Source organism: Schistosoma mansoni, chromosome 1, assembly GCF_000237925.1.
Source record: "Schistosoma mansoni strain Puerto Rico chromosome 1, complete genome".
NCBI lineage: Eukaryota > Metazoa > Platyhelminthes > Trematoda > Strigeidida > Schistosomatidae > Schistosoma > Schistosoma mansoni.
Window position 1 is genome coordinate 61,176,459 of NC_031495.1, and position 24,328 is coordinate 61,200,786.

General features: G+C 34.8%; 1 protein-coding gene across 1 annotated transcript in view; it reads right to left on the reverse strand.

The window, feature by feature from the left end:
* Positions 1 to 23,679, reverse strand: part of Smp_040510 (putative alpha-mannoside beta-1,6-n-acetylglucosaminyltransferase) — a 43,271-nt gene extending 19,592 nt beyond the window's left edge. Inside the window, exons 1-8 of the mRNA XM_018795094.1 lie at positions 23,537 to 23,679; positions 21,502 to 21,601; positions 20,129 to 20,341; positions 19,008 to 19,090; positions 11,878 to 11,967; positions 4,373 to 4,435; positions 1,991 to 2,266; positions 1,026 to 1,095 (exon numbers count right to left, since the gene is read on the reverse strand). Of these exons, the coding sequence (XP_018649441.1) occupies positions 1,026 to 1,095; positions 1,991 to 2,266; positions 4,373 to 4,435; positions 11,878 to 11,967; positions 19,008 to 19,090; positions 20,129 to 20,341; positions 21,502 to 21,601; positions 23,537 to 23,650 (1,009 nt within the window). The 5' untranslated portion in view covers positions 23,651 to 23,679. The remainder of the gene's footprint in view (positions 1 to 1,025; positions 1,096 to 1,990; positions 2,267 to 4,372; positions 4,436 to 11,877; positions 11,968 to 19,007; positions 19,091 to 20,128; positions 20,342 to 21,501; positions 21,602 to 23,536) is intronic.
* Between the last annotated feature and the right edge of the window lie 649 nt (positions 23,680 to 24,328).

Consider the following 24,328-nt stretch of genomic DNA (forward strand, 5'->3'; position numbering starts at 1 on the left):
GCAATTATTCATTCTCTACTAGTTGGTTGACTGTTAGTTACTTCCATTGTACAGGAGTTATTTGAATGAAAATTGGTCTGGATTTAATACAATAGCTTCATTCTAAATTAATGTTGGCATTTGATAACATTGAAACTATATATTGGTTATCATTGGTTTATATTGTTGAGTCACACAGTCTCTAGGACTTCATAATTTATTAAACTTATCACATTTAAATATAGTTTTATATTTATAATAATGCCTAATTGTGTGAAATCTATTGTTTATCTTGGCGAATTATCATTTTTTATTCCATTTACCTACACCCTATGCTTCCGTTTTTATTTAGCCCGTACAGTTATCATGGTGGAAAGTTTTGTTTTAAATACCTCGAATAGATACTTCTCTAAGACCATCTTCTGCTACAAAACGTGATACGATCATTTTAAACTCATTCATTCTGTTCACTTTTTCTACTAGTTGTTGTTGTTGTTTCTTTTTCTAACTAGACATCTTGATCGTCATGAAAGATGTTATTTAGAAAATAACAGTAATCATCATAATAAACTAATGAAGTCATTCCCATCGACCAAGTTATCTGGTAAACAGCATCATCCATTTTTATTGTCCTACTTAGATTATCATTGTGATAATGAAAGTGCCGAATTTAGTGATGTTACTAATGAACATGATAAAAAATATATATTAAGTGATAAAATTCAAGCATGGATATCTTCTGGTAATCAATTGTTTGATCCACTTGGGCATCGTCAATTATGCCCACTCAATATTTTTAGAAAAAAATCACAAATTAGTTGTTCACTATTCACGTCATTAATCAGTCAGTCACAACGTAGAACTTCGTACGTACGTACATCAGTTCGAGTTGCCATACCACATTAGCACAGAGATGCAGTTGTCGATTCAAATCCCACGTCATTAATCAGATATGTGAATTAACTTCGATGTACATCTTCTATGATATCAAAATTACAAATAATTATTTTTAAAGAATAATAATAATAATAAATATAAGTAGTTACCTTTAGAAATATATGATTCAAAAGATTTCTTATAAAAATCATTCGATAAAAATCCCATATGAAGTAGAATCTAATTAAAATAAATGTAAATGATATCAAGGGAATCGAAAGATGAATATAATACAAAACATAGATAATCACGTATAACATGGGCTAAATGAACAGAAAAGAATTTTGAATGTCAAAAAAATCAATTTGTTTATTCATCTGTAAACATTGCGTGCTTATCCATTGAACTTGTCTAACCTTAAATTTACTATCTTCAACTATATTTTTTAAAACTCCGACTATAACCCTTCTATGGTTACTGCCGTTTCTAAGCCCAGATAAAAGAGGAGGGTTGGGCATGGAATCAGAAAAACCCTCCTCTAGAAAATAACCTAGCCAAAAAATGCTAATCAGAATAAAAAAACTATTTGTTCTACATTTTAGCAATGTTATCAGTAAACTTCATACATACTATAACTACAATATACAGTTGGTTTAAACAAGTCATCTAATTCATAAGCAATGTATATAATGTCAAACCAAATACAACTGTACAACTGAAATTATTTTAATACGAAATCTAGTTTTTCAATTACAATTAATCATATAGTTGTGTTTTAAAGACGGAATATTTGATTAACTGTATTAAAAAAAAAACATGATGGTTAGCAAAACAACAGATATTATTATTACATTTCTGAAGAATCCCATACTAGGACGAAACAGCCGTTCAAAGCTTACAGGTTTTCAGTGGTGACCCCCAAATGCCCTGGTACGGCAGAGGGTGGTGGGAGTCCGCTCTCCCCCTCGAAATGCTTCAACATGACCTCGACTATACAACCACTGTCAGGGAAGTTCTACTCACTTTCTTCTCGCAGAGCGGGTATTGTTTACGAAATTGATATATATATATATATATATATATATATATATATATATATAAAGTATTGCAATAACTGCACAAAAAGCTCACTCACGTTGAGTTTCGGTCTTCCAAATAAAAACGGCTGACCTATTAGTTTGGTAGACTGACAAATATCAGCACAAGCTATATCATCAGGCGAACAAAATTTACAATGATCCAGTGATGAATAATTAGCTTGTGGAAAATTAACTCCATTTATATAATGTAGAATTCCTGCTAACCAATCAGGCCACATACGTTTTAACCGTGTGATCATAAACGATTTCGATGATAAATGATTTTTAACTGAGGATAATATGCGAAGCAAACCATTAAGATCTCGAGTTATCTAAGAGAAAGTATATACAAAATAAATACCAGTTATAAAAACAATGAACAGGGCGAGACTATAATTTATGGACGAATCAATCAAATTTAGGATAACAGGTCTTGGATTTTAGCGCGAAATTCATCCATCCATTTTTCTAAATAACGTTTTGGCATTTTAGCTAACATCAATTCGTGATGAAAACCAAAAATCTTATTTCTAACCCCAACCACCAATTTTGAATCGTAATCCTTATTCTTCACGCTGTTTCATAACCCTCATTTAGCACTAATAACAAGGTGGACATTCTCAGGGTCATTTTACCGTCGCTCAAAGGTTGTCCATAAATTATAGTCTCAACGATACCAGTCAATCAGGACTGGAGTGGGATTTTACAAAATAAACAATCTTTTTTTCTGTCTATTTGAAATTAATAAACCAAACAAAATAGTAACAATGTTCAAACTATTTTGAAGTATTATCAACCATATATGAGGTTTTCGTCTTTGTTTTCATCGATTCAAGATACTTACTTCAAGGCAGAAATTAACAGTACATAAGTTTTAAAAAAGCTTGTTTGATAAAAACCTCATCGAACATATTCAAAGCATCACATTAAGCGAGATGTGTAAGTCTGTGTGAAACAGGACTTTTATGTCTATGAAAATCCAGCTTCACAAAAAATACAACTTCATGACCTCAACTCAAGAATCCTCACTAAGTGTTATCAATACTTTCAGATCAAATTAATAAAATGTTATGGATATAGATGAAAATTGAATACTTAAACTATATCACATCAAATGCAGGTATAATGCCGTAATTCGAAGAATGGACAATCGACAGTTACAACTTTAAATTTGGCATGAATGTAAGCTTTATGCATATGCCATGCCTAATGAAATAAGTTGTGTTTGTATGTGTTCGGAAACAAACCTTGACCTTAAGAATAAGTAATAATCATTGACTTTTTATCGATGACTAGAAATGTATATAAATTAAGCCTCAGTTCGCAAGTCATAAACAATTAAGGACATAGAAATGCTGAACGGTTTATCTCAGGAGTCATTTCCTCACAGCAAAACTATGATCTAATCGATGAATGTAATTTTAATCAGTTTAATTAGTATTACTTACACTACAAGTTAATGGGAACTGTTCTAGCTATAATTTCTAATGAATACACTGGAATCATTGTCTCAAAAACACGAAATGAATCCATGGATCAGCTGAATTAGTCATATAGATTGACAGAGTACAAATAGTGAAACTATAAGCATCCAGTCTGAAGTGACGTATAGACCACGGGGTAGTTATATTTCCATATATTATATACGAAGAAAACAAAGTATGAGTAACTTCAGGGATCTATTTACATAGTTATTCTGAACGTCTTAGTTACAGCCTCTCACAATCACGGTCAGTTTTTTGGCTTGATCCTGCATAATTGTTATTTTTCAATTTTATGGTACGATGTGGTATGGTTTGCTTGCATATAGACCAAGTATGTCTGATATATATGAGTAATAAATTGAAAACAGATATCGGTGTTCTGGTCTCAACAAACAGGACCAGACGTAAAGGACCAATAAGGACTCTAGACTGCTCATACTGGTCAATACGTCATTGGGTTGGCACAGTACTAAGATTGTATAAGCCGTGTTCTGATTGGTGATCTTATCACGTGAGAAATGGACAGACTGGCGAACAGGGTTTTTGCGAAATAAGGAATCCATAACACCATAAACGTGTTTAGTCATCACTGCCTGCAAAAGTTGAAGATGGTGAATATGATGTCAGTAGTAAAACGAAATATTTGGCGTAGTGAAAGAAATGCTCCACAACGACTCAGAATTTCTAAATGGCGGCGATTAGTGGACAATAATTAATACTTTACATTACATAAAAGATTAGGATTATACCAAATACTCGTGTAGCTCAGAGCTATAACCTGATTTTCTGTTGATGAAAGAGCTAATATCATCAATGCAGTTTTATGAAAACATGACACAAGTTTACTGAATAAGAATATCTACAAACGCATCCAACTGTGAAAACAATAATAAATTTATTGGTTCATTAACAATAATCACAGAAATAATACATCCATATGTACACTATTTATACCTGAGCTTCACTATAACGTTTCATAAATTTTCTGCTATCCAATTGTGGACAGAAACTTTCAATCTATTTCGAAAAGAAACGAGGTATAAGAGAATAAGATGAAAAAAAAACTCAGAAATTCAAAAGTGATTACTGGAAATGAAATATTTCAATTCGAAAGCATTGAAAAATCTAACTGCTTTCGAATTCTTTCTTAACGTTTTAAAAAACAGAAGTCAAAATGTAAAAAACCAGTAAATTAATCCCTGTAAAAATATGTTTTTATGACTGAAACACCATAGTCTATGTTAATGATACACGAAAAGTTTTGATAATAAATTTTAAGACAATCCCATTTTGAAGCAAACTTGGATAGTACCTAACACTAGAATCCAAGATATGTGTTTCGTTTTACCTGGAATTGACCAGTTACAGTCATTTACATCAACAACGGAAAGATTCAAACACCTTACAAATGAAATTATCACATTTTTAGTCGGAAATAAATTTGCTAAAATTAAGCAGATAGAACAATGAACAGTTCAAAGTTATTATTAACTCGTTTGACTTTAATTTACGGGAACTTGATTATTTCATTCAGTTAAACCTTAAGCAGAGGCTTATTTAGACGACAGGTACTGGCAAAAAAAGTCCTAAGCGAAATATTTTTGAAATCCTGTAAGATTTCTCCAAAGCGTTATATATATATATATATATATATATATATATATATACTCTTCCAAATAATTTGTATGTTGAATTTACATCTATTTGCTTGTCGACTGGCATTCACCTTGAATAGTGATTCCAGATTATTTTTACCTTTTACAAAAACGCAGTAGTAACAAAACCCCATAACTTATATTTTTAGAGGATTTCTATTCAGTAGGTGGTGATAAACTAATCTTGGAGTCATCTAATAAATTTCCGACACAGACGTATATAAAGGATTTTTAGTGTTTAAAATTACATGATATCCAGAGCACAGTACTCAAGTGTATATGATATCATTTACTAGTGCAATCCTATTTGAATAGGAATAAAGTGCAAAACCGAGCGAAAAACTTTGACTCATTCCAAAATAACAACATCACCGTACACACTCATAAATAACAAAGGTGATGAATTACAAACATTTTAAGATATACCGACAGTAGTAGATAAATGAGATATACGGCACTATTAAATACAAATATCCCTCACTAAAAAAATACCTAACACGATTCATTTATAAATCAACTAAAATAAAACACCGATGAAATATCGAAGTCTAATGCAAATATTAGGTACAATGTTTTATTATTAAATTACATAACATTAAACAGTAAGACCAAAGTTATATGGGAAAAAACTTGATAAACTAAGCCTTAGTAGAATATGATAAAGAGAAGAAATTATTTAGACAGTTAAAATACACGTGAAAAACCAGATGCATTTAATAACCCGAACATTAAATAAATTAATAATTACTATAAAGAAGTTTCTTCCTTATTTACTAACGTATCTATCATCAGAGCGTTGGATATTATTTATGTTTAATTAGAATCTGATATGGATTTGAATTTACGTTGCCCATTAGATCCTTCAGAGTTTATAAAATGCTTGGAACTAAGTTTGAGGTCCACCTTATTCATATTTCGAGATCTTTACAGACAAAAAGAAGGTATAGCTATGGGTTCACCAGTTTCTCCGATTGTAGCGAATTTATTCATGCATTCCTTAGAAACTGGTGCAGTCACAAGAAGTTTATGTCCACCAAAGGTCTGGCTACGGTATATAGATGACATTTTTGTTATCATTAAACAGGATTGTTTAGAAGAATTGTTTGAAAATGTGGACAGCATTTCGGAGGGAATTAAGCTAACGAAGGAAATAGAGTCCGTTGACCACAAACTAGTATTTCTCGATTGTTTGGTTGAGCGCAGACATAATAATAGTAAGTTGAAAATAAATGTATTCAGGAAATCAACATATTCAGAGAGATACTTAGAGTTTGGTTCGGTTCATGCATTATGTACAAAGGTCACGGTTGTTAAAAATTTAATTAATAGAAGTCTTAAGCTTGTTACAGATAAGGAAGACCAACAATATGAATTGAATAAGATTTTGTCTACACTCAGAGATAACAACTACCCAAAAGTGTTTTTAAAGAAGACTGTTAGAAATGAAAGAAAAACTAAACTAGAATGCATACAAAAAGATTGTAAGTCTACTGTAGTCATCCCATACCGTAGTGAAACATCGGAAGAAAACAAGCGGATTCTAAACAAGCATGATATAAGAGTGTATTTTCAGACGTGTGACACTATAAGGTCGGCATTGGTGAAAGTTAAAAATAGGTTACCAAATGAAGAACAACAAAATATTGTCTATGAGATCAATTGTCATGATTGTAATGCAGCTTATATTGGATAAACATCCAGACAATTGAATGTAAGGTTTAAGGAACACAAAAGGTGTTTGAAAAATGTTCCCGAAACTTCGATTGACATAAGGAAACTTAAAAATAAGTCTTCAATAGCGTTATGTGCGTTAGAAACGGGACACAGGATTAATTTTGAAGGGGCCGAAATACTTCAGAAAGGCTTCAACACTCATAAAGATTGGCAGCAGAAGCGCTGTATATATGGGCGAATAAGAACAGCCTAAACAGAAAGGATGGTATTTAGCTAGCAACCATTTGGCAAATATTCATCAACAAGTAACTGGACCCTTTCTTTCTTTATTCAACCTGTTTATCTCACATGAATCGTTATTTCGACTGAAATCAATATGAGTTTATTTATCAAATATGAGTTATGTTTAGCATTAAAATTATGTACTTGATGTTAAATAGGAATAATATATTTGTAAAATCTCAGCGAATGAATTTTAATTAAATCCAACGTTTCGCCTGGCAATCTGGTCCAAGCTTTTTCAAGGAATTATAATCAAACATTAAAATTATCGAATATAAATAGGTACATGGTTCTCCGAGTTCATTATACACTGAATAGGTCATCCAATCAACGTCAACAAAAAGTCTAAACTAGGTATGTTTAAGAGATATGTGATGTGAATTCATTCGCTGAGATTTTACAAATATATTATTCCTATTTAATGTCTTACATCAACTCGGCGCTCAAATACTGTGAAACTATTCGCTCTAATTTAGACGAGAGTTCTTATATATTATTCTGCAATCGCATCAAATTATCGAAGAAAATGTACAATTGGTATAACCACCGAATTTTCAATCTACGCTGTTTAAACCATCATGTTTATCCAAGAACGTTACGAGTCAAGACTCCAGACGATTCACCACGATCACAAAAAGCAGCTATTACAGCTACTAGAGTATTTCTTAGAGAACGTGTTCATAAATCCACTAAAAATTTGGAATCTCTACGTTCACGTATTGCAAACATTGATGAAGTTTTATCATTAATTATACCACCAGAAATAAAAACAAATGTTGTTGAATTTTTAAACATAAAGAAAACTTTTATGATCAAATTACAAAAAAACGTCAAATAAGGAAATTCGAACAAATGTTTAAACATCCATCAAATTCCAATAATGACACGATTAGAAACAATTCCAAAGAACTAGATATAAACAAAATTGTTGTGAATCTATCTGACAAACATTTAAATCAACACGAACTATCATTGCTTAAAAAAGGCCTCAATTTCAATTTAAGCAAAACACAACTTATGGCTTCTGAAATTATTCCGGTTATTGAACCTGCCTTAAACAATGTTCCGACTGATCAAGCGAATTCAGTGAGGTTTAAAATCTCAAATGCGTTATTGAAACAAAAACCAAATAAACCTAATCTATGTAAAGAAGAAATGTATGCTCTAAAACAGCTACGTAAAGACAGAAAAATTGTTATTATGAGAGCTGACAAGGGAAACACCACTGTTGTTATGAATAATTCTGATTATGAGAAAAAAGTCAATGAACATCTCCAATCTGGACCTTATGAAAAAATCAAGATTAACAAATGTAGAGCAACTTTGAATAAGTTGAAAGCCGAAACAGCCAAAATGCTACAGGCTTTAAAACCGACACTAGGACCATCTCTATGGTTTTCTCTATATCCGAAAAGCAACAAACCATGTAGATTTTATGGATTACCAAAAATACATAAAACAGATGTCCCAATAAGACCTGTTGTTGATTATACCAATTCACCAACCTACAATCTTTCTAGATACCTAGCTAAGATTCTAAAACCATATGAAAGCCTGATCAAACACGGAATAAAAAATTCGAATGATTTTAAAGATGTTATCTCTAATATTCATATAGAAGATAATGAAATAATGGCAAGTTTTGATGTTTGCTCATTATTCACTAATGTTCCAATTAAGAAAACATTAGATATTATATATAATCTATTAGATTCTGACATTGATCTTAAACAGCGCTGTCCTCTAGTTACACGGATATTATTAAAGCGTTAGATCTATGTTTACATTCAACTATATTCAGTTTTCGAGGGGATTTATACAGACAGACAGAAGGTGTAGCTATGGGATCACCAGTTTCCCCAATTGTTGCTAACCTCTTTATGCATTCATTGGGAATTAGTGCCATCTCATTATGTTCTCAGGCACCAAAAGTATGGTTAAGATATGTAGATGACACCTTTGTCATTATAAAACGGGATCATTTGGATGAACTGTTTAAACTTATCAACAACTATGATAGAAAAATCAAGTTCACCAAAGAGTTGGAATCTCCTGAAAACAAATTACCTTTCCTAGACTGTCTAGTGGAAAGGAAAGTTAATAATAGCTTAAAAATTAGTATATTCCGAAAGCCGACAAATTCAGGAAAATTTCTAGATTTTAAATCGGCACATCCACACTCAACCAAAGTGACAGTAGTCAAAAATATGATTACAAGAGCTCAAAAACTTGTCACTGAACCAAATGATATGAAAACGGAAATAAATTTAATTACATCTACCCTAATTATGAACAATTATCCAAAAGATTTTATTAAAAGAATAATTAAGATTGAAAGAAAAGACGACATTGTTAATACAAAAAGATTACAGAAAAAGGAATGGGTTAACACAGTGGTGTTCCCATATCGGAAAGGAGTTTCGGAAGATATTCGAAGAATCTTAAATAATCAAAATATAAGAGTATTTTTTCGAACAAACAATACTCTAAGATCAAAATTAGTAAGAATTAAAGATCCAATACATAAAGAAGAACAACAAAATTGTGTCTATGAAATCAAATGTAGTGACTGTAATGCAACGTATGTAGGTGAAACATCAAGACAACTGAATGTGAGGGTGAAGGAACACAAACAATGCTTGAAACACATTCCTAAATCCTCAGATGATATAAGGAAACTGGAAAACAAATCAGCGATAGCATTACATTCGATAGAATCGGGTCATACAATTGATTTCGATGGCACAAGAATCCTTCAAAAAGCTTTTAATTCTTACAAGGAAAGACAAACAGCTGAAGCCTTATACATATGGACTAATCCAAACAATATTAATAGGAGGGATGGAATACAATTAGCAGTGCCATGGCAGCTAATCATTAATAAGTAACAACCTGAACTCCTTAATGTTTTTTATCTAATTCGTATCATCTAAAATGACAACATTTTACACTCAATGATTCTAATCTGTTGTCTTATCGGAATTTGTTAAACAATTCATTGGAACATTAAATATGACACATACATACAGTCAAAAATTACGATCTTCAAATTTCACCTTTATATTTTATTTTTATTTTGTTTAATTATCTTCATGTTATACATACTGTGACAGATATGATTCATATCATATATATTACAAATTGTATGTTTCCTTATAAATTCACCGATAAGAGACAATATATAATGTGAATGTAATTTTCTTCTCTCACCTCTTACGTTTTTCTATACAATATATTATATGAACATTCATCACTTCACATCACATATCTCTTAAACATACCTAGTTTAGACTTTTTGTTAACATTGATTGGATGACCTATTCAGTGTATAATGAACTCGGAGAACCATGTACCTATTTATATTCGATAATTTTAATGTTTGATTATAATTCCTTGAAAAAGCTTGGACCAGATTGCCAGGCGAAACGTTGGATTTACTACAAATTCATTCGCTGAGATTTTACAAATATATTATTCCTATTTAATGTCTTACATCAACTCGGCGCTCAAATACTGTGAAACTATTCGCTCTAATTTAGACGAGAGTTCTTATATGTACTTGATGATTCTCATTTTTACTTGCAACTCAATGATTCATAAACAATTTTTCAACCTTCAATTTGCACTTATATTTTTACTTCATATACAAACATATCAACACCGAATATCATTCATTAATAACTCATTCTTACACATACATACACTCACACGATTCATCCAGTTTTCTTTTATTTTCACATCGTGAACTTGTCACTTGATTCTCATTTAACTGACGTTACTGCAATCACACTCCAGTACAGTCAACATTACAATTTTGCACTAGAATTTTCAGTCATATCGTACTCCAACCGACCTGTCTAGAATGGTAGGACCTAAAGGAATAAATGTTCTAGCTAATATAAATCAATCAAAGGTCTTTATAACAGACAAGTCTGGCCAGTATGTCAAGCAGCAGCTACGACCCAAGCGGTTTCGATAACACTCATTATAGTTAATCAAAGACAGAACTATTGTTGGTGTATTCTTTGGAAAAGCTCAGAATCATGTAGGTCAAAGTGATGACAGTAAAAGTTGCTAAAATTTTCAGAGTAATCTCTGATTACTTACAACTTTATCAAGCACTATAATCGTCATGAAACAAAACGTTATTAGAGATATTTTCAGATAGTTTTTTTCACAAAATAAAGTTGAATGAAGTATCATTGGAAATTGGCGAACACTTGGTAATTGTTCCGTTCTGGCTAGAGAACCATCCGTCATGTCCACCACCCCTGACTCTAAAAGAAGTCGAACACACCTAACCTCACGGAGATCACTTTGCCCTTAAGCAGTCAAGTTAAAATCTATTAGTCCGAATTTTTAATTTTCGTCAATTCTTGATACGGTAGTATGATTATTAAATATCATCAGTGATATTTGCCTCACTCTATAGTTCAACTCTATCAATTATGACTTTCCACTATGATGTCCAGAACTTATATTGAAGTTAGTTATTAATAAGTACTTGATTACTGTTTAGTTGGTAGGTTGTTGGAAGTAGTTCGGATGATTGTAGATATTGTTGAGACAAAGTATCACATGCTCTGATCAATCCCAAATTTAAATACATCGGTTAGTCTATTTTCGACCAATTAGCCCTAGTAGAAAAATCAAGATGCTTGGAAATTCTCATGTAAATTTGATGAAAACTCTAACACTTTTACGGCTTTGTTGTTGGTGTAAACATATTGTTTGCTCTCAGTTCAATTTTGGGAGAGTTAAGCGAAGTACGGTGATCAGACAAGTTTCGTAAAGAATAAATCCATCCTCTTTAAATTCAAAGACAAAATTATTCAATATAACACTTACCTCACTAAGATACCGGACAAATGAACATTCTGATCCATCGATTCCTAACTCAACATAACATGAATGAGTTTCCCAACGGGTTCGTAACCACTATTAAAACAGAATGAAAATATTATTCACTTAATCATTTTTTGGGGGTAGAATATCATCTTACTATTAGGTAACTGAACTTTGATGAGTTGGAAAAAAAACAATAAAAAAAAACTTTTAGACTGGGGTTTGTTTGCAAATATCAACTCGTCAGGTGACAAAATTGTAACTTGATCAGTAAAATTTGATTAGTACAAACAACCACATAAAATGAAAATGGTAATCAATCAGTGATTGACTAGTGTATATGAGTGAACATGAAAGTTTTAGTGAATTCGTTAGATTGCTTGCGACAAAAAAAAGTACAACTACAAGATTAACAATAAGAATACAAATCGCTGTTCCAAGTTAATAAAACGTGGCTAACTGTTGAATGTTAATTGTGAGACGTTTAATCAAATAATGAACGGAAAGACATATAGCATGATAGGCGACATATTGAACCAAAACATAATCTTAGAGATTATTTCAAGTCGCCGGCCGCCGATTTCTGAAAATGTTGCTATATTTTCTAAGGGAAAAAGACGTACATTTATGAATGAGTCGATTTGGAGTTAGTTAATAAAGGTTCCTCTTCACTCAAGTGGCTGGTTTGGACTTACATTAGTAGTAGGCTTGAACGGCTGCAAAACATAACAATGAGAAAATCAGACTTGTTAATAATCAGGAAATATACTGGTTTTTGACTGATAAGAAATTGTATTACACAAGACAATGGACTAGACGCAGCAGTGAAACTTCTAAACTTCGTACAGGCAATGAATCAAATGTAAACGGTGAGCACACTAACCAGTTTTCGAAACTTTAATAATAATAATAATAATAATAATAAATGTTTAAAATGGTTACAGAATACACGCCGACTACAGGCATAATCGGGCTGATACAAAACGAGAGTCGTAATAAGAAAAACTTGAGTACGTTGTTTGAACAGAAATGACTCATAAATTATTTTGACAAAATATCTATGATAGAGTTGTGAATAACGTAAAGCATAAAATTTATGGACAAGTGTATAATCACAGACGATTTCACTTCAATGTACAGTATTATTGACGAAATACACACTGTTATGGTATGGTCCCAAGTATTATAAGGATATAGTTGTCACTAATAAGTACTCTATGATAAATATGATCAGATGTACTATGATAGCATAACTGCAATGTTATGATGGTTTAAGAATAGCAGATGTCATATATTCTTCATGAAAGGTACACTTAGCAGTTTATTTAATAGAGTCTAGCTTGAATTGCTGAACTACTTTAGTATTCTATATTGGATTGGCACCTTTATAATTGTTATTGGACAACGATTTATTGTGAGATGATATACTACGTTTAATTTTCTGAAGAGAACTGAATTTGATGAAGCAACACGATTACCGGTAAAAAAAGGTCCAACCCGGTTATTAAATTATATCAGTCAGTCAGTCAGCTACAAAGTAGGACCAGGCACATATATGCATCGGTCCAAGTTGCCATACCTCGTTAGCACAACAGGATGAACACCGGATTCGTAGAAGTAATTAATTTAGTGGTGGTAGTATATAAAGAAAGGTTGTACATAAGGATATAGTACAGGAAGGAAGAGAGATATGAAGCAATTTTAATCTCATAGTTTAAGGGAAGATAAAGAGTGTATACACCTACGCCATTGTGATCGATTCTGAGCCATGTCACACAGAGTCTCCAACCATTGGTTACGATAGTCACGCGGACCCCAACCAGGTAGTCTGCATCTGCCAACATGGCTCAGGCTAGAAGTTAGTGACTTCAAGCACTGATGCCATGTTTTGGTTTGGCCGCCCCTAACTCTCTTCCAACCATCCCCAATACTAGTCATCATAGCGCGTCGTGGTAATCGGTGTTCAGGCATATGTAACACATGGCCCAACCATCTCAGTCGATGAAGATTCATGACCTCATCAACTGATTTACCATCATTCCCTAATACCCTGCGTCTAACCTCACTATTACTTACCCGGTGATCCCAGCAGATGCGAGCAATATTTCTAAGACATCTGTGGTCAAATACTAGTAACCTACGAGTATCTTCTACTCTTAATGGCCATGTTTCACAGCCGTAAAGTAGAACAGAGCGAACTGATGCGCAGTATACTCGTCCCTTAATTGATAGACGGATATCTCGTCTTCGCCATAGGTGACGTAAGTTGGCAAAAGCCAAACGAGCTTTTTGAATCCGTGCTGAGATTTCGTCAGACACCCACCCATTAGGGCTGATCAGACTTCCAAGATAAGTGAAGTTGTCCACGCGTTCGACTACTTCACTCCCTATCCTTAGTTCGGGTGTTGACGCAGGCCAGTCCTGGAGTAACAATTTACATTTGGATGGGGAGAAACGCATCCCAAACATCCTGGCATTATTACTGAGTTCCAACAGAAGACTCTGCATTTTGTCAGCGTCTTCACCAAACAGGACTATGTCATCTGCGTATTCTAAGTCGCTTAGTGGTCCCCCTGGTAGGAGATCAATTCCTGTAAATTCAGTCGACGAGAGTGTTATTTCCAGCAACAGGTCTATAATGAAGTTAAACAAAAATGGGGATAGTGGACAGCCTTGACGGACACCACTTGAGGTTGTAAAATCATATGACAGTTCGCCATAAGCTCTCACTCGACTGATAGTGTTCGAGTAAAGAGCCTTCACAAGGTTTATGTACTTTTCAGGTACACCTTTCAATGACAGACACTGCCACAGAACCTCTCGGTCTACAGAGTCAAATGCTGCTTTCAAGTCAAGAAAAACTATCATTGTCGGACGCCGATAAACGTGTCTGTGCTCTAAAACTTGACGAATGGTGAATATGTGGTCGATACAGCCACGATCAGGTCTGAAGCCAGCCTGATTTTCTCGTGTTTGCAGTTCACGAGTCTTAGTTAGGCGCCTGATAATTATTGAGGCTAGTATTTTAGATAGTATGTTAGTCAGACTAATCCCTCTATGGTTATCGCAGGATGATTTTGACCCCTTTTTATATATTGGGACAATAAGTGATTGTGACCAGTCGGATGGGATTACATCCGTCTCCCAGATTTTAGCCAGAATATTAGTCAACCTAATCGCTAAAATTGGACCACCATATTTAAAGACCTCTGGAGCCAATCCATCTGGTCCAGCTGCTCTTCCTCGTTTCAGATTACCTATAGCCTTTTGAACTTCAAGTAGGGTCGGGGGGCCTACTTCAATGTTCCATTCAGGTTTTCTGGGAATAGTGGGTAGTTGTGCAGTAGCTGAAGGCCAGCTAAACTGTTCCTTAAAGTGTTCCGCCCATCGTTCTAAACGTTTGGGTTGAGAGCAGATAAGGGTTCCGTCTTTTTCCGAGATTGTCTCACTTACACTTGACTTCTTAATTCCAGTTTCTTTTATTAGTCTGAAGAGTTGCCTGGTGTTGCCTACAGCCGCTGCCTTTTCCATCTCTTTTGCTTTCGTTGCCCACCACTGCTCACGATCGTTCCTTAGACTTTTAGTTAACCTAGATCTAATTTGTTTACGCTCTTCGTCATGTTCAGAGCCTGATGGGATGAGTTTACGCGAATCCATCAGTGAAATAGACTTAAAAGAAATCCATTGGTTTTTTGGAGCCCTATGGTTTAAATGACCAATAGATGTTACTGCTGTTTCCACAGCTGTTCGTATGTCTTTCCAAGCAGTATCTGGGTCAGTCTTGTTTACAGAACTGCCTAGATGTGAACTCAGTTGTTTCTGGAATTCGCATTTGGCTTTTTCGTCCTCCAGTTCAATCCTAATGGGTCTTCTTAGTGTACTTTTCCTGCGTCCATTGAGGCGCAGACAAATGCGCGCTCGTATTAAAGCAAGATCAGAGTCTAAACAAGTATTCCAATACGAGCGACAATCTTCTATTGAGCCTCTCCAACGATGACTGATGACAATATGGTCTATTTGAGTCCATCGTTGGTTTGGTGCAGGTGGTCGCCATGTTAGACGATGTCTCTCCTTATGTTTAAAATTAGTGCTTGCCAAAAATAAACGATTGTCTGAGCATAGTTGCAACAGACGATCACCATTATCGGTTCGTTGAGCCGGAATACTAAAACACCCACCTAAATGTCTTTCTGTTTGATTTAAGCTGCCTACCTGGGCATTAAAGTCACCCGCTACGACTACTATGTCTGAGCGCTTAGCTTTCTGAAGAAGCTCAGAGAGCCTTCTGTAAAAGTCATCTTTCACCTCATCATGGCTGCAGTCAGTGGGAGCGTAGGCAGAAACGACGAAAAGGCAACGACGTGTGTCCCTATCCTTCCGAGTTCTTACGGAGCCATTTAGCCGGACAGCACACAGGCGACTGTTGACGGGGATCCATTCTAGTAGTGCCTGTTCTGCCCTTGTACTTAGTGCTATGCCTACACCTGCAAGTCCACGAGAACTAGCCAACGGGTCGCCAGATACACGGAGGGTGTATTTCGTTGGCTGTCCATTTTGGCGAGGTGAGGTCAAGTGAATGACCACACTGGGATCCTGTATGCGTGTTTCGGAGACACAGCATACATCAATGGTACGAGATTCTAGGGTTTTAGCTAAGGAGGCCTGTTGACCGATTTGGCATAGGGTACGTACGTTGAAGGCTCCAATGTGTAGTTTGGAGCGAGGTTTTAGTAGACCTGGGACAGCTTTTCGCGCACTAGAATCGTTGGCCATGGTGACACTTGAGGAGGAAACCGAGAGAGGAAGTTTAGTGTTGAAAGTCAAGGTAGAAGGAATAGTAGGAATTGAAGAAGGAGATTGATTATGAATACAGTGGTCTTGAGTGTTGTTAGAGGTATGAGGGCAGTTATCACTTCCCGGTTGCCCACACCGTGGAAGGATTCTTCTAGAGGTACCTGAAAAGGAAATTGGGTTAGAAGTGGTCTTAATGACCTGAGAGCGTGACCGCAGTGCCCAAGGGACAACTGCTTGAGGTCGGTCACACACGACCTTTTTGTGTTAGCTCCGTTCTTCAAAAAAAAACCTTACCGCCGGAGACGGATATCCGTGGGATAAGGCGAGGTGTGCATTTTTAGGGTCGACCTTTTCTAACCCCACCCCTCCTTGTGGGAAGGCAGCATCGCTGTCATGCTGGTTGTCTGAAGGAAACACCTTACTGCTGTCACACCTCTGTACAGTCAGCAGTACGACTTCGCCTTCGGACCTTGGGTTTGCTGCTTTTAGTCTCACCGCTCTTCAACCGACCTGTCTGGCATGGTAGGACCTCGAGGAACGATTGTTCCAGCCAGCATAGCTCGATTGCTTCATCACGATAGGCAAGCCCGACCACCACGTCAAGGTAGCAGCAACGGTCGGGGCAGCAACGGTCGGGAGCAGCAACGGTCGGTCATGATTGTAATGGATTTTTTCGATACTTGATATTTTTAAGAAGCTGTCATATTTTTTGATGAAACCATAGAATAGATTAGCTTTTCGGACCAAGTCTTTTTTAATAAAAAGACTGAAATGTCAACGTTATGAAAAGATAAAATCAAAAGAGTTGTTCTAGACTCAATTTACTTGTTGAAGTTCAGTGTACAAACTAATGGGATATAGTGCCCAATAAATCATTCCATAGATTCGAACTGTTCTCTCTATCAAACATATCAAAATTCACTAAAACGAACATAAAGCCTACTGTGAAAACAAACTTTTATTACAAAACATAAGTTTCCTATCATCGTTTCAGTGAAATGTTGTTATATTTGAACGAAGAATAAATGAATTGCAAATTTTAGGAGTTATTTATGGACTATTATTACATATATTCTTATTGGGTAATTATTAAGTCCAATGAAAGCTTATGATAAGAGGAATATATATATATATATATTCCTCTTATCATAAGTTTTCATTGGACTTATTGGTCACGGTTATACGATTTAATATCCTTAATTTATTCGCAATTTATCAGTTACAGTATCCTACACTCACAGCCACTTTCGGCCTGATCTTGTATAATTATTATTTTTCATTTTTTCGGTGTGGTGCGGTCTGAACTGCTTGTATATAAACCAAGTATGTCTGAAATATAAAACTCATTAGGCGAGAAGCTACTATACAGAGGACCAATAAGGACTCACAGTTGACTCAAGGAAGCTCACGCTGATTAACGCATTACTGATTTAGCACAAAGAAAAAGTCATATTAGTAATTTAATGAACCAAAAGAAACATTTTGAGAATGAAAGATATGAAATAAGTTACATCATTAGTCATTACCAATTAAATACTTAACAACGCAAAAGCAAACAGGAAAATAATCACCTTTTTTCCAAATTTATCTTTAGTCTATTGGACATACAAAAGGAAACGGAAGAACTATTATGTGAAGAGCACTTATGTTTGTGAAACTCAATCCTTAAGAGAAGACGGTAACACAACATATCAAAGAATAAAAGTTTAAGGGATCCAATCTCAGGTGTACTTAGCAGTGGACAAACGTAAACATTCCTTTATCTTCGAACCCCTAAGCAAGTTTTTTTTCAAAATAATTCTGTTGCTGGCTTTGGTGTCACTTTTATAACTATTGAGCTCAAGGTTAACCTTCTCCGACCCTACCCCGCTTTACCCTAGGCAGCCGTATTATGTCTCGAGGACCCCTGATGAATATCACGTGACAAGTCACTAAATAGAATCCTGATTCCAGTTCGCTCTATTTCGCGTCTACTATTTACCTCATTAACTAGTTTCTGTCCAACCACCACCATTAAACTCGGGTAAACAGCTAAGTCCCTATTAGTCCACTATTGGCAAGTCTCTCTCTATGTCCTGCCCTTGAGTCCAAAAGTCGGCAACCAGTTTCTATGATAAGTAGAATACATATTCATAGTAATGTAGTTACAACAAAATTATAATTAGTAATAATCCAAAAAAACCAGTTCCGACCTCTGTAGTATTTGTTTCGTTACAACAAACCCGATGGCTTATAATATAATATAAAATTCTACTTATTACCATGTTTCATTACTTCAAATTGTAAAATTATGAACAATTTGACTTATATTATAAAAAGGAAACATTTACAAAACTTACTTCAATCTTTGAAAAACATTCCGGGTATAGTGGTATTTCTTTAGCCTGAACAACACAGTTTTCTTGTGCATCTTGTAGAAGATCTGAAAAATCAAATCGATGACAAAATGAGTAAATTAACATAACTCAAAATAAGCTTTGGAAAACTACATACTATACATATTTTATAAAGACCGAAAAAATCAATTACATTAAACTCTGTTACTGGACTCTTTTAAGGGAAATCATTAAGTGATAGCGATCATTCCATGGATATCGACTTGGAGGTTTGCACTTCCCCACATGGCACGGGTAAGTAGTCGTTGATATCGTGAACTGTTATATCTTACACTGGTATCCTTAAACTTTTTTAGTCTGTCTATTTCAGCCTAGCACGTTTCATTTGCTTTAAGTAGAGTAAAAATTTATCCATCAATGATTCATTGTCTCTTTAAAAATAGGGCTGAAAAATTAGTTATCGCTCATTCATCGTTCATAATGGTTTATGTTCTAACTAGGAAGTATGTTTAGAGCAGCATTCCTACAGTTGAAGAACATATGGAACTCAAAACAACTATCAACCAATATCAAAGTCAGAATCTTCAATACGAATGTCAAAACAGTTCTACTGTACGGAGCTGAAGCTTGGAGAACTGCCACAAACATCATCAAAACAGTAAAGGCATTTCTAAACAGTTGTCTGCACAAGATACTCAATGTCCATTGGTCGGATACCGTCAGCAACAGCCTACTGTGGGAGAGAACAAACCAACTTCCAACTGAGTAGGAAATTAGGAAAAGATGCTGGAAGTGGATAGGAAATACATTGAGGAAATCATCAAACTGCATCACGAGACAAGCCCTAACTCGGAGTCCTGAAGAAAAGCGGAAAAGAGGAAAGTCAAAGAACACACTGAATCGAGAATTGGAAGCGGGCATAAAGAGGATGAAAAGGAACTGAAAAGAACTGGAAAAGGTTGTCCAGGACAGAGTTGGATAGAAAGTGCTGATGGGCAGTCTATGTTCCTTCACGAGGAGTAACAGGAAATATGTTTATCAAGTAGACATATCACAAATTGTAATATAGGTTTAAGCATCATACAAAGTAAAAACAACCTTATAAACTAATCAAGAGAGTTTACCCAAATAGTTAATTTTCTTGTAGCTTGATTTCTCATTACTACTCATTTTTAAACCTCGAGCGGTATGAGGTATAATTGGTCCCGAGTTTATAGATTCGGAATAATGTTTATTTAATTGAGGAGATGAGTTCGTTAAATTTGAGAGTTTCAATTCTATCTGGTCTATACGACGTAACATGTCATCTAGAATAACGGCCAATGTTTTTTTCAAGTCTGAAAACAGAGAGAAAAATACAAGTGGCTCAAAGTCCAAATTAAACTAATCACTTATTAAATTTAGTCAGTTTAAAAAAGGTATAAAATCTTACAATTAAAGTAAACGTCAACATGCAACCACTGAAATCGAAAGGGATACAAAGTAACCGTCCTTTAGAATTCAACTATTTTATTGATACAACCTTCTAGTCGGAATTGTTGTGGTCTCTGAGCTATAAATACTTTCCATCGCTTTATAGTTGAATACAAAATCGTGTACTATTAGTAGAACCACAACCTAATATTCGAAGACTAGTGTAAATACACACTATGACCATAAATTAAGCAGTACAAATGTATTTTGTTTTAAAAGTGAAAAAAAGTTAACCAACCAAAAATCAATGAAAGTGAATCATGGTGATTTAGAAAATTATAAGCAAGTCTTACAGTTATTACTAACCCTTTCTAAGTCAAATTGGATTTCATTTGATTAGAAAGAACGGTCATATTTTCTACTGACAACTAAATGGTGACACAACAGATGTAGAACGTTACAGAGGAACTTTCAATTGACTAAATTTGAGTCTACCATAAAATTGAGGAAGAAAAAAGACATTAAGTAAGTTTTTCTCACTTGTCTTGTTCCATGATCTGTAATGTTAATTCTAAGTAACTGTTTCCCTCCGGAAAGAATCCAGTATACAGCCCATAAGATTCTTGAGAAAAATAAAATACCTAGGATTCAGACAACGAATTAACACTGAATGTACAGTAGATCCAAAGTTTTCTGACTAATGGCGGCGATTTGGTAGTACCCATCGATACCAAAGCCGTTTCATTTTGAAAAAATACTAGGAGAGAATTATCAATGCCTGTCTTATTGATGACGCAAGTTTTCCATAACATACAAGGTTTATCGTCTCTTAACAGGTGGAAGAAAGAACGATAGTGTACTTAGTATCCGAAAATTTCACAAGGACGTTTTATAGATGGAATACTTAAATCCACGGAATACTATTACATACATATCAGATATTATCACGGTTCGGTGATAAGATGTGCCAAATAATGATGGCTTTAATAAGAAAACCTATTAAATGTATTACGAATACGAGTTTATTGGATTAACAATCAAATTAATAAAAGCACAATTTACTGACTTGACAGTAAATACATACCATATCCCGTCAGCTCTGCACTGTAAGGATCATCAAAACCCACATTCTGAGTTTCAGCCAAAGCTTTGACATACTTTCGGGAGAGGTTAATAATATCAGCCTATAAAATATCAAAGCATATAATGTCAATGTCTTTTTAGAATATAACCAATCAAAACTATACGTAAATTTTTGTATGTTGTTACTTTCTATTGATAAATATACATGATGAGAATCATATTCTAAAAGCAAAAGAACAATTTAAAGGCTCGTCCACAACTTCAAACATGATTAAACAGTAAGTAGGATAGTATGTCTCAATGAACAAAACATTTTCAGCAAGAACATTAGAGATGTCTGCAGAAGTCTGTCTGTCGCTCTTCTTGTGTACGTGTGGTCACAGATGTGTTTTTGGCAAATTTATTCTCTAAAACTATTTTGACTATCCGATATACTTCTAAGTAAATAATACTCAATTAGGATTATATCCAACCAATTGAAATTTTTCGTCTCCTACATGTGATGAATCGATCTTCTATTAGGTGGGCAATTTGCTAATTATTAACTGATTTTGGGATGTCCATAAGTCAGTTTTATACCACAGACGCACAATAAAATATAATAAAATAGGCATCTAGCAAGTACAAGTACAATATTGGTGGTGAATTGATATAGCGTGCTAGAATAAGATTTAGAATCTAGGCCCTTGTTTATTGAAGAATCTTCGACACTACGGCATTCCTGAGAAGATAGTCGATATCATACGGAATTCCTGTGATGGATTAGACTGCAGAGTCGTCCATAGAGGACAGCTCCCTGACTCGTTCGAAATAAAAACCGGTGTCAGGCAACGTTGCTTACTCTCACCCTTTCTCTTTCTCCTGGTGATCGACTGGATCATGAAGACATCAATATATGGAGAGAAGCACGGGATACAGTGGACAGGCAGGATGCAGCTGGATGATCTAGACTTCGCGGATGATCTATCACACACGCAACAACAAATTCAGAAAACGACCAGTGTAGCAGCAGTAGGTCTCAATATAAACAAAGGGAAAAACAAGAATCTCCGATACAATACAACATGCACCAATCGAATTATAGGATATGGAAACCTTTACATATCTGGGGAGCATCATTGATGAACACGGTGGATCTGATGCAGAGGTGAGGGAAAGGATCGGCAAAGCAAGAGCAGCATATTCACTACAACTGAAGAACATCTGGGACTCAAAACAATTGTCAACCAACACCAAGATCAGAATTTTCAATACAAATGTCAAGACAGTTCTACTTTATGGGGCAGAAACTTGGATAACTACGAAAGCCATTATCCAGAAGATACAGGTGTTTGTTAACAGTCGTCTACGCAAGATACTTCGGATCCGTTGGCCAGACACTATCAGCAACAAGCTACTGTGGGAGACAACAAACCAGATTTCAGAGGAAGAAATCAGGAAGAAGCGCTGGAAGTGGATAGGACACATTAAGGAAAGCATCCAACTGCATCACAAGACAAGCCCTCACATGGAATCCTGAAGGCCAAAGGAGAAGAGGAAGACCAAAGAACACATTACGCCGAGAAATGGAAACAGATGTGAGAAGAATGAACAACAACTGGATAAACTAGAAAGGAAGGCCCAGGACAGAGTGGGTTGGAGAATGCTGGTTGTCCGCCTATGCTCCATTGGGAGTAACAGGCGTAAGTAAGTAATATATATGCTACACAGGTTTAGCAATGTGTTTTGGCATAGTTTCCAATGTTGAGTGGGAGTTATTCTGGGATCTAAATATTTTGGTTTTCATAATAAACAATGGCGGTTTCGAGTGGTTTCTTCGCTACAATTACAGATTGTAAACTTTTTATTATGAGTGTTTAGTTTATGAAACTGAATGTGAACGAATCATTTTAAAAAAACGGCCGTTGAGCCACAGCTCTCCATGAAAATCTTATATAACAAGTATACACAGTTATTTTAGTCCGTCAATAATATGATAAATTCAACACAATCCTTAAGTTTCAAAACATACTTAACATAACACAAATAAAACGTACCCGATATTTCACAAGAGAGTGATTACCGTTATTTACCACCCAACATAATCCAAATAGAATAACGACAAAGAAAACGATGCATAGAACTCGAGCTTTTTTTAAATACCGTTTCATCGACTAACTGCAAAATAAAATTGGTTTTCTATAATGGAATGAAAATGCTGTAAGTTCATAGCTGTAACGTGTGAACAAAAAAGCATGTTGAAGTCATAGGGTGAATACGCAAAAGATATCCTTACCTAACTAGTTCACTAAAAATTTCAACACATACGAAATCAATCGTACAGACTTAGTTACAGCTAAACGCGTTGATGATGTATGTTGGCCTTCATGCTATAGCAATAGTGAATGCGGGTAATCTACTGGATTTATATGAGGGGAGTCCATTTACTAAAACAAACGCCAGCTAATAATCATAAAGCAATGAGTGACTATTTATTACTCTTAGGAAAATAAAATATAAAATTATTTAACAAAATATGACCAACAGTCTATTAGGTATATGACTAGTAGGAAACACAAATCAAAAGTCACTGAGAGACTGATTTTTTTCACTTAAATATCAGACTAGATTCTTAAAAGTCAAGTTACTAAACTAGTGTGCTTTGAGACATTAAAGGGGAGGAATGTATTTGTATGCTTTGATAATTAAAAGATAGCGTTGTTAAATAAGCTCGTAAAAAGGATAAACGTTTTATTAAAATTTTAATGGTCCAATGTTAGACTTTGGAACAGTTTTATTTTTTTATAAAACTGTGTTAAAACTTCAATGTTAGACCCATGGAGACATTA